Below are 11,291 nucleotides of genomic sequence, written 5' to 3' on the forward strand. Positions count from 1 at the left end.
CCATAGCTCCTAAGTTACTGCTAAATTATTTAGAAAAAAAAAAAACTGTTTAATCATATGAAGTAAGATTGTTATTCAATACAGCCAACTAGTATTTTGGTTTTTGGTTGGTTGGTTTGTTTATTTAAAGGTAAACATATGATGATGGAAATAATTAAGCAGCCATGGGAGCAGTATATATTTTGTACTGCTGGATATGAAGAATGAAAATTAACAGCATTTTATTTGAATTTCAGTGACAACAGTCAATTGATCTCCATCATTAGATCTGGGAAACAAAGTAATGACACACAAAGTGATGGTAATGACATTGATTTGGTTTTGAAACATTTCAGGAATGAAAATGTTCACACTGAAGGCTGCAATGTAAGTAAATGAGTTTTACTCCAGAGAAAATGTCAATGGGTGAACTATAATAACCGTAGAGTATGAAGGCTTGGTCCATGTTAGTGCACATTATTTTAAGAAAAACATCTCATTAAGGAAACACTTGCACTGCTGGACTCTGGCTGCATCTTGCCATTTCCCATGTGTTCTTTTTTTTTTTTTCCAAAGACTCTGTTATCATGAAGCTTTTAGTCATTTTTTACTTTGCAGCTGATCTCTAAGCCAAATTTCCTAATCTACCAATCTAGAAACTAAGTGCTACATATGTATTTGGTTTAGAGAATGGGTGCAAATACTTTCTTAGCTGTTAACATTATTACTAAATGAATTCCCAAAGTGTAGTGGCTTTTGTACTAAAGTTTCCTCAAATCTACCCTAGCTAACCATTCAACTCTTGGACACTTTCTTCTCACACTTTGTGCACTGATTTGTAAACAATGATGAAAAAATTGTTGCAATGGAATCCATCAGAAATGTAGCTCCTCAAATAACAGCCCAGAGTATAGAGTCAGTAACAAACTAAAAGAATGGTTATAATGTATACCAATTGACTAGGGACTCACTTGTTCAATGTGTTTTATCTCATTCCTTTTTTTAAAAAAAAATACATTTTATTGAAATATAATTTATGTACAGTGAAATACCTGAAACTAAAGTGACATGGGTCAATGCATTTTTTTTGCAGTGTTCCCTCCCCTCCCCTCCCACCCCTGGTAACCAACAAAGAAAGTTTCCTTCCATATATAAACCTTTCCTTGACTTTTTACAATAATGAACTAATACTATATTTGTTCTTAGTTCTGTTAGAGTCTGGTTTATGTATTTGGGGCTATTTCATTGGGTGCATGGATATTTATTTTTGTTATGTCTTCTTGTTCAATCCATCCTTTAATCATTATGTAATGTCCTTCCTTGTTTCTTATGGTGGTTTTTGTCTTAAATTCAATTTTATCAGAAATTAATATTGCCACTCCTGCTCTTTTATGGTTGTCATCTCCTTGATATCTTTTTCCAACCTTTTATTTTTAGTCTATTTTTGTCTTTGTCTCTAAGGGGTGTTGCTTGTAGACAGCATATTGATGGGTTATGTTTTCTTATCCAGTCTGAAAGTCTCTATCTCTTGGGTGGTGTGTGTAATGAATTGACATTCGTGTAAATATTGGCAAGGATGAATTTGTTGCTGTCATTTTCGTAAGTGCTTTTTCATCGTGTTGCTGATTTCTTTGTTCCATATAATTTTCTCTGCAGAGCTCATTTTGTCTATGGATAGTGTTATCACTTTCTTCATTGCTGTTGTTCTAATATTTGCTAAACATTTGTGCTGGTCCTCTTTTTTATTTTGATGTGAAGGTTTAGCATTTTTTCTTTGAGGTTACCCTGTGATTCATAATTTTCTTCTCAAGTTTAAAACAGTCTGATCTATCTTGCTGTTGTCTTGACATCCCTACCATTTAGAAATTCTATAACTACACATTTTTTCCCTCTTTTCAGTTTACAGTTGTCCTCATTTGTCAATTGATGTCTCTGATTCCCTGTTTACAATCTGGTAGGCTTATTTATTTTGGATACTTCCATAACTGGGTTGGTTTCAGGGTTATGTCATCATGTGTGTTAATGGTTGATGTTTGCTCTTGTTGGTTCTCTGTCCAAAGGATGCCCTTTAGCATCTCTTGTAAGGTTGGTCTGGTTTTAACAAATTCACTTAATTTCTGCTTATCTGGAAATGTCCTAATTTCATCATAATATTTGAGGGAAAGATTTGCTGGGTCTATAATTCTTGGTTAGAAACTTTTCTCTTTCAGGGTTTTATATATACCATCCCATCATCTTCTCACCTGCATGGTTTCTGCTGAGAAATCCAAGCTTAGTCTTATTGGTTGCCCCTTGTAGGTAACTTTTCGTTTTCCTGTGCTGCTTTCAGGATTCTTTGTCTTTGGTTTTGGTGTTTGATGATGATATGTCTTGGTGATTTTCTGTTGGGTCTATCTTGTTTAGGGTTCATTGGACTTCTTGAAAGGATATATACTCATCTTTCATCATAACACGGAAATTCTCTTCCAACAAATCTTTGACAATTTTCTCTGTGGTTTTATTTGTCTCTTCCTGTTCTGGAATTCCGATTGCATGTAGGTTTTCCTTCTCATGGTATCCCACATGAACCTTAGGCTTTCTTCATTTTGTTTTGATCTTTTTTTCTGATTGATCCCTTCCCAAAGCAGTACTGAGATATTTGTCTTCAGTCACACTAATTCTGTCTTCCATTGATTCAATTCTACTCCTTTGCCTGTTCAATGTGTTATCTATTTCTGAGTATTTAGTGCTAATCTTCTGGATTTCTATCTGTAGATTTTGTATCATTTCTAATTTTTCATTTATTTTGTCATTTTGTTCTTATATTGTCTTTCAAAAATGTTCTAAGGTTTTCTCTGTTTTTCTCAATTTTGTCAGTGTTTTCCCTGATCTGTCTCTCAATCTGTTGAAGATACCTAAATATAATTTTTTTGAATTCCTTATCAGGGAGTTCCAATGCTGCTTCTTACTCAGGTATGTGTTCTAGGTCTGTTTTCTGGTCCCTTGTTCCTCTTGCTTTATCTTCTTCTTTGTGTGGACTGTGATGCTCTCTTGTCTCTGGGACATTGTGACTTTTTGTGTTTATATTTAATTGGTGATTTTATGTTGGAGTGACTTGCCCAAGATTTTCATTTTCTTTGTTTTGTTTGGATGTTATCTACATAAGCAGGGTACTGTGCTCCTCTGTTTGCTAGTTGGCAGCACTTATGCACTCACCACCTGTCTCCTTTCCCATTTGTCAGGCTCTCATATGTCCCTGATGTCCTTGGAAAATGGAGCCTATTCTTAGGTCCCTAGAATCTGAATGAGAATGCTGTCACTTTAAATGTCCAAAATGGCTGCACCCTCTGTCACTTTAAATATCCAAAATGACCACCACTTGTAAACATTCAAAACGGCTGTGCCCTTGGTCACTTTAATTATCCAAAATGGCCACCACTTACAAACAACCAAAATGGCCCTGCCCTCCAGACAGCCAAAACTCCACAGCTCAGGTCGTTTCCCTCCTTGCTGTTTTCCTTCCTAGTCATTGGCCACCAGTGCAGTCACCCCTGCAGGCTTTGGTGGCCAGGGCTGATCTTTAGGTCAATTCTCAGGTCCCAACAGCACTTGGAAATATTCAGGCTGTTGGTGCCGTCAGGGTAGCTGACAGTCCGCAGCTCTGTCCATCTCCATACTCACTGTTTTCATTCAGGTTTTTCCGCTAGTTGGTGCCTAATCCACTTCTGTACACTTCCTTTCAAAGCTCAGTGCTCTAAGATTATCTTCTGTATCTCTGTCAACTGGTTTCTCTTCTCTTTGTTGAAGAGGATCTGTGTAGCTTGTCTGCCTATTTCGCCATCTTATTGGAAATCCTTTATTATTCTTTTTCTCTCATTCATTTTTGAGTTCAAATTTTGCCCTCATGGGCCCTTCTGTTATCTCTCTCTAAACAAGCAGCAATCTCTTCCCAAAGCACTTAATGATGGCTCTATTCATTTCACAAAAATATATTACTTTATTTTGCTAGTTACCTTTTTGTATGTTTTCTTGTATCCCAACTATTTTGTGAACTTTCTGAGGGTAGGGACTTGGATATATAAACTGAGCCAAGTAACCTTGAAGTTTTCCTTTGATAATGATCAACTGCATATCTAATAAATCACTGAGCCCTGTATATCCTTTTGTTGTTGCAATGCTTCTTGCATCATTCCATCTCGAAGGTCATTCTCTCAGTTCTAACTAGTCTAGATTCCTGAAGTGAACTCCCAGAGTCATCCTCCCTCAGGCCATCTTATTATATGTCCCTACAAAGGCAAATTACCTAAATTAACACTTTTTATGTCTCTCGAGTCTGGTACTTACTGATAGGTTTTCTGCTATATACCTTTCCGAACTCTGCTGATGCCAAACTTATTTGCTGTCCCTCACCTCATTTTAACACACTTCTGACCTATATCTTTGCATCATGACTCTGCTTTTTTCTCTCAACCCCATTCTACAATCAAATCTGCCCTATCCTTCAAGACATGATTCAAACCTCTCCCCCAAATCTCTAATTGCACTTAAGGAAGATATAGTTTATATTATAATTAAGCTTTGAATTTTTATCTTGTATATTATGTTTCTTTTCATGTGCGTATGTCTCATCTCCCTGGAAAGACTGTAAGCTCACTCAGGATAGGAAATTGTTTATATATTCTAGTATCTGCCATAGTCTCTATACAGCGGGCTGATGACAGCAATTCAATGATTCAATGATTTGCGGATTTAGATTCTTTCTCAGAGCTCTTTTTTTTAATGTCTTTTATCTTTTATTAAATATCACCTCCCACTTCTAGTGTTCTCTTCTGTACTGATTCTTTCTCTTCTTTCACTTCCTCATGTAAACACCTCTCAGAAATCTTTTGAGTGGTAATTCTAAGGAGTTTTACTCAATATGAACTATAAAGAAGACTGGTCATTTTTAGTTTTGTATGAGGTTTCATTTACTAATACTCTCTTTAGTCATAAGCCTCATTCACTATTGCTCTCCAGTTTGATAAAAAGCATTTTTATCTGTCTCAGTTTGGAGGCATATGTATGGTACTGCAGCTAAAATGCTTTATTGGAAATTTTTCTCTTCCTTGAAAACAATGTATAGGTCACTCTGATATACATTAATGTGGCTGTTTTTTTCCTAGTCTAAATATCCAGTCTTACCTAAGGTGGTTTTGTTTCTGCTGACAAGCCAACAGTGGTAACCAAAGAGAATCACAAGGCTGACAAAAAACATGCAGGCCACAAAGAGAAGAAAAAGGACATGGAACTTGGAGCGAACACTGGGCAATTCCCCCTAGAAAAGAAATAAAAAACAAACAAACAAACAAAACCAAAAGATTAAAGTGGCAAAGCTCAGCTAGTTTTTCTATATAGCCCTATTTTCATATGTATAAAATGTTAAGCCATCATTTAAAAGACAGATTTCATAACAAATTTTAAAAATAATTCCTTTTGTTGATAATCTGAATATCTCATCATGGATGTGCTCTCAGCCTACAAAACCTAAAATGGATCCTGTTTGAATGCAGTTCAGTGTCAAATAATGTAACATGTATCAATTAGAAAAGGGCAATATGAGAAGGGTATACTTAGACAATAATTGGTGTACAACCTCTTTAAGGCCTGTATTCCATTTAATTTAATAATTATGAATTATTTGCTAGAAATGATCTTGGAGCAGTATAGTTCATCTTCTTGTCTAAAGATGGATTAGTCTAGAATTCTTAATTTGTCATGTTTCTTTGGACATATGTGTGTTAAAAATGTAACACTGGTGTATGGAGGAAGTTAAAGCACATAGGTAGAATTTTAAAATGTCTTACCTATAAGTCATGCCCTGATTTTAAAGCTGCTGGAAATTTTGTGCAGCTGAAGTGGAATGTGTTGGTATATGACATCCTGTGAAACAGTTTAGATAGTGAAAATCAAGTGGGATTTTGTAGGCAATTTAAAAAGTATGTGGCTAAACATTTCAGTAAGAAGCTGAGGCACCTTTTTCCCATGTGGCATCTCCTTTTTTTTTAAAAAAATATATAGTCTCAAACCAGAATGAGTGTTCTAAAGTTCTAAAGCATGCACAACATGTAACATTTTGTTTTCTGAAAAGACTCTTAGAAAACATTTTTAATTGTGGAGTGAGAGGTTGGGAAAATGACTATTACTTATTTTCTCCTAATTTTGGTCATTGTTTTGGTCTGATGAATCTCTTTGAAATATTTCCAAATACTCTCTAGTAGTACAGTTAAAACTGATTTTCGAATAAGGTAGACCTCAACATTCAGAACTGGTTCTACTGTTGTTTGGAAGAAGAAACTTAAGGCTTAGCTAGATGTGGCAAGATCAGATAATACAGATTTTTTTTTTTCTTCTCTTAGAGGAGATTTTTATTCATTTTGATGTCAGGAAATATTGGGAATCATGAAAGATGGATATGTTTGAAAGATGAAGATAAGGGGGTGTAAGCCAGTCTGATGCTTTCAGCTCATGGGTTATCTCAGTGAAATTTGCCTAGGGGAAGAGCAGCTGAGCAAATAGCTTCTGAAAAGAGTTCACCCTTCAGGAGCCTTTATCTGAAATTAGGAACACAGCTAATTTCCCTGATACATGGCTTTAAAAATACATGTGCTGTTTATTTCTCATTTTAAAGGCTATTGTTATTTGCCATCGAGTCGGACCCAACTCATAGCGACCCCTCCTTGGGTTTCCAAGGCAGTATCACTATGGAAGTAGATTGCCCAACCTTCCTTTCGAGGAGTGACTGGTGGTTTTGAACTGCCAGCCTTCTGGTTAGCAGTCAAGTGCCTTAGGCACTACACTACCAGAGCTCCTCATTTTAAGGGGAGTTAATAGTAATTTTACCCATATCTATCTTCTGGTATTCAGTGTCAGTTTGGACAACCATCATGGCAAGCTTATGATGTCTTAGTAATTGCACTGGACTTGTGAGAAACGTATATCTTTTGAAGTTCATTGGCTGCTGCCAGATATGTGTGTGTGTGTGTGTGTGTGTGTATTTCTATTATACTGCTGTCAGACACTGGATACACATATGAACAGGAAAATTGTCTTCATTTGTTTTAGGAATGGATGGGAGATGACAAAAGTCAAGTGGAAGAAAGAGGAAAGTAGGATTTTTTTTTCCCCTTAGGTTTCATGATAACTATTGGAATCACATTTTGAAAGGTTACGCACTTTCAACATTTATCTTATTTGATCTTAGCAATGAGCCTGTGAAGCAGGTAACAGGACCAGCATTAAAATTTAATGCTCCAAATTCCCCAACTAGTGTTCTTTTCACACAAAATTCAAATGAGACTCACATTTCATTTTGGTCATGTGTAAAGATGAGTCAATGCATCTTTCTGCTCTGTAGGAATTCTGCCACTCTCCTTTGAACAGGGAATTAGAAAATATTTTCTAACAATGGAGGAGTGGTTTTTTACTCTTATTTTCTGGGAAACTAGGTATTTAGAAATAGTTTCAATATTTGTCAAATATATAATTATTTAATTGGAATCTTTAAATAACATCTTCCCCATAAATGTCAAAGTATTACATGGAAAACTTGCTTTTGGTAGCTTCCCTGCTGGCTACTTTGGTATTAGTTATTCCAAAACATAAAAAAGATAAGTGAATTATTTCATAGATTGGAGTGTGTGTGTGTGTGTGTGTGTGTTGGGGGTGCTTCATGAGCTTTGAACTTACTCTCCAGTATTTGATGAAATAGCTGAAGACTGTTGTAGCAATGTACAGGCAATAGATAACAGAGTAAGCTAAGAACTGAAGGAAGAATTTGTAGTTGGAAAATCCAATGCAGTTATTAACCCTAAAAAAAAAAAGAAGAAGAAGAGGAAGAAGAAGAAAGAAAAACTAATTTGAAATCAGGAAAATTAACTGAGAACACACCGACATATAAGTGTACTACACACAATGGAAACATGTCACTCCTACTGCTTCATTAGTGTTTTTTGTAGAAACTCAACAGAGATTGAAGTCTCTTAAAAGGAACAGACTAGAAAAACAAGTACACTTCTCATTTGTTTCTCCTTCTATTTATAGGCACAGAGATACCTGGCCTACCTAACAGTTCTGAAATGATTTCTGATACACACAAACAAATCTGGATCCTGAATACTGAACCATATTACAGTCTTAGAAGCTGCACTTAAAATAGTTTGCCACATTCTCTTTGTGGTTAGATGATTTGAGACTGATTATCTAGGTCTGTTGTAGAAAATTTGGAGAATTACTGAATTTAACAGTCCCATTGCAGAGTGGATTCAAACATCAAGCCAGGAAAAAAAAAAAACCTGAATTCTGTAATATCAGAGGAGAAGGAGTTATGCTGTATTTCATTACTGTGCCCAGTTGCTAAAGCTAATGGATAGAAGACTATTAGATTTGTAAACCCAGAAATGCACTACCATACCTTTCATGCTATATTTATTTTTACTGTAAAATATTTCTCCTTCCCTGTTCCCCACACAAATACAAATCCCAGTGAACTATAGTTGCAGAAACAGGCATGTTACAATTATGCTCAGGAAAGCAGGCACACTGGGCAACTTTGACCCTTTGAAAAGAGAGAAATGAATAAATGGGACATACCATGGGCAGTGATGGTCCATTTTTAATACACACCTACAAAAGGGACAGAATACAGTGTGATTAATGAGGCTATGGAAATGAAGCGACACTGAAGGTCTCACCAGTACTTTTTACATAATTCCAATACATTCATCCCCAGGTTCCCACTAGCTATTCCAAAACTATATGTCTTCAATTGTTCCTAGGATGAGGCAATCACAACAACACTTTATAAGGTCATACTGGCAGCAAGTTACACATCTATAAAAGTCCAACCATTTAAAAAGAATTAAGAAGTTACAGAGAAAAGGTACATGGTGTCTCTTCTAGTGTTGTTTTCAATACTCAGTTTAATAAAAGCACAGAAGAAACTATATGGTTATAACCTATGTTTGAATCAAGAGTGAGGTAATAATGAGTGGAACAAATACCCAAGAAAAAAGGCATGAAGATTATATTTACTAACATATAAATGGGGTTTTACAAAGCTACAATAATTTGAACAACAAATTAATACAATAGTATTGAGTTATAACCAAAAGTATAAAATAAATATCCATGAGTTCATACATATACAAATAAATTACTGAATAAATAAATGATGAAAAGAGATAAATCTACCATGCAGAAGAATTCCAAATAATTTAGGTAGATACACCACCCTCATGGAGGTGGAGCATAATTCCATACCTTTAGTGTGAGCTGCACACTGTGATTTCCTTCCAAAGAGTGCAGTATAAGAAGGGGGGAAGGGACAATAACTTTCTAGTGGGGGAAACCTGAAAAACTCTTTTTTTTAGCCAGACTATCAAGATTAATATTAAAAGTGACAAATCATGTTACTATAAAGTACCCTTAATATGATGGGATAAGAATGGCACTTTAACTCTGTGGTCCTCCTCTCTAAAACACAACCCCATCCCCCACTGCCACTGAGTTGATTCCAACTCATAGGGACCCTAAAGGACAGAGTAGAATTGCCCTATGGGGTTTCCAAGGCTGTAAATCTTTACAGAAGCAGACTGCCTCATCTTTCTCCTGCAAAGCTGTTGGTAGGTTCAAACCACTGACCTTTTGGTTAGCAGCCAAATTCTTTAACCACTACACCACCAGAGCTCCTCTAAAACCCATCACCCCAGTCTAATTATGAGAAAAACATCGACAAACACAAATAGAAGGATGTTATACAAAATACCTGACTAATATTGCTCCAAACTGTCAAGGTCATCAAAAACAAGTTACAGTAAAGAAGGAGCGTAAGGAAATGTGACTACTAAATGTAATGTAGTATACTAGCTGGAATCCTGAGACAGGAAAAGGACATTGGGGAAAAATAGAAAAGCTAAATAAAGTAGACTTCAGTTTAAAAAATAGATCAATATTGGTTACTTCTGTAGTGATACTGCCTCAGAAACCCAAGGAGGGGTCGCTATGAGTCAGGGCTGACTCTACGGCACATAACAACAACAACAACATTGGTTTCTTAATTGCAACAAATGTACCATACTAATGTAAAATGTTAATAATAAAGGGAATGACTGTGGGGTATATGGGAACTCTCTATACCATCTTTGCAATAATTCTGTAAATGTAAAAATGTTTTAAAATAGTTTATTTTAAAAATGGGGTTTTATTTCTCTTTCCCATCTTTATAATAGTTTGAATCATCTTATTTCCATAACAGTGTTTGGCATGTCTTGATCATGATTGAAAGTAAATGTTCTTAATCCAAGCATGGTTACATGTTAGGATCAACTCAGGAGAAATATAGCTGTCACTTACATGGCACAGACAGAGCAGTGGTGGCAGCGATCTGGTTTGATTAGATGGCATCGGTCACAGAATCGTACAGCTATCAGAAAAATAATATGGTTAGCACTGGTAAGACTCGATATGAGACGACAGACCACACTAGCCTAGCTGGCTGGCTTCTTATACACTGATTAAGGGTAGTCAACTCATATTATTTCAAGTTATCAAGCAAAAAGGAAGATCACACAAATAAATTGTGCTATTTTTTTCCCCCTGTTGGATAAATCTTGAAAGCACCTTCTGAGGGACACAGGAGGCAGGAAAAGCTTTCATGTATGGATACATGATCATAAGATTTTGTATTATTAAAAAAACTAAAATTATACTAACAATGGCTTGAGTGATCTTGGGCAAACCCACTTAGCCTCTGTTTACCTCAACTTTCCTACCTGAAAACAAGCATTCATAATTTATCCCTTGACTGTAGAGATTGGATTGAATCAGGTGTATAAAACTCCAAAAATATGGTAAAGAAAATGGTTCTCAAAATAACAGTTTGGAGAATAAAACAGACATTCTAGGGAAATCAGCTCAATCAACAATTTCACAGATAAGGTAAAGACCTGGGCCATGTCAAGTGACTTGCCCAAAGTCACACAGCATGTGGGTGATAGGGCTGGGATTATTACAGAGTTTCTCTGACTTCTTAGTTAAGGGTTTCTATCACCCTGTAAATCTGATAGTATATATAATTTCACAACAATTGTATGCCAAAAAATTAGATAACTTAGATGAAACCCAATTTCGAAAACATATTGTTGTTGTTGTTAAGTGCCATCGAGTCATTTCCAACTCATAGCGACCCTATGCACAGCAGAAGGAAACACTGCCCGATCCCGTGCCAGCCCCACAATCCCTGCTATACTTGAGCCCATCATCACATCCACCGTGTCAATCTATCTCGTTGAAGGCCT

At 36.0% G+C, this 11,291-nt stretch overlaps 1 protein-coding gene across 1 annotated transcript in view; it reads right to left on the reverse strand.

Moving 5' to 3' along the window:
• Positions 1–11,291, reverse strand: part of ZDHHC15 (zinc finger DHHC-type palmitoyltransferase 15) — a gene marked incomplete at its 3' end in the record, with an annotated part of 191,707 nt that overhangs the window by 625 nt on the left and 179,791 nt on the right. Inside the window, exons 5-8 of the mRNA XM_007958333.2 lie at positions 10,348–10,417; positions 8,587–8,619; positions 7,684–7,804; positions 5,140–5,272 (exon numbers count right to left, since the gene is read on the reverse strand). Coding sequence (XP_007956524.1) covers positions 5,140–5,272; positions 7,684–7,804; positions 8,587–8,619; positions 10,348–10,417 — 357 coding nt within the window. The remainder of the gene's footprint in view (positions 1–5,139; positions 5,273–7,683; positions 7,805–8,586; positions 8,620–10,347; positions 10,418–11,291) is intronic.

Source organism: Orycteropus afer, unplaced genomic scaffold (assembly GCF_000298275.1).
Source record: "Orycteropus afer afer isolate SDZICR_OR568_19922 unplaced genomic scaffold, OryAfe1.0 scaffold00929, whole genome shotgun sequence".
Taxonomy (NCBI): Eukaryota; Metazoa; Chordata; class Mammalia; order Tubulidentata; family Orycteropodidae; genus Orycteropus; species Orycteropus afer.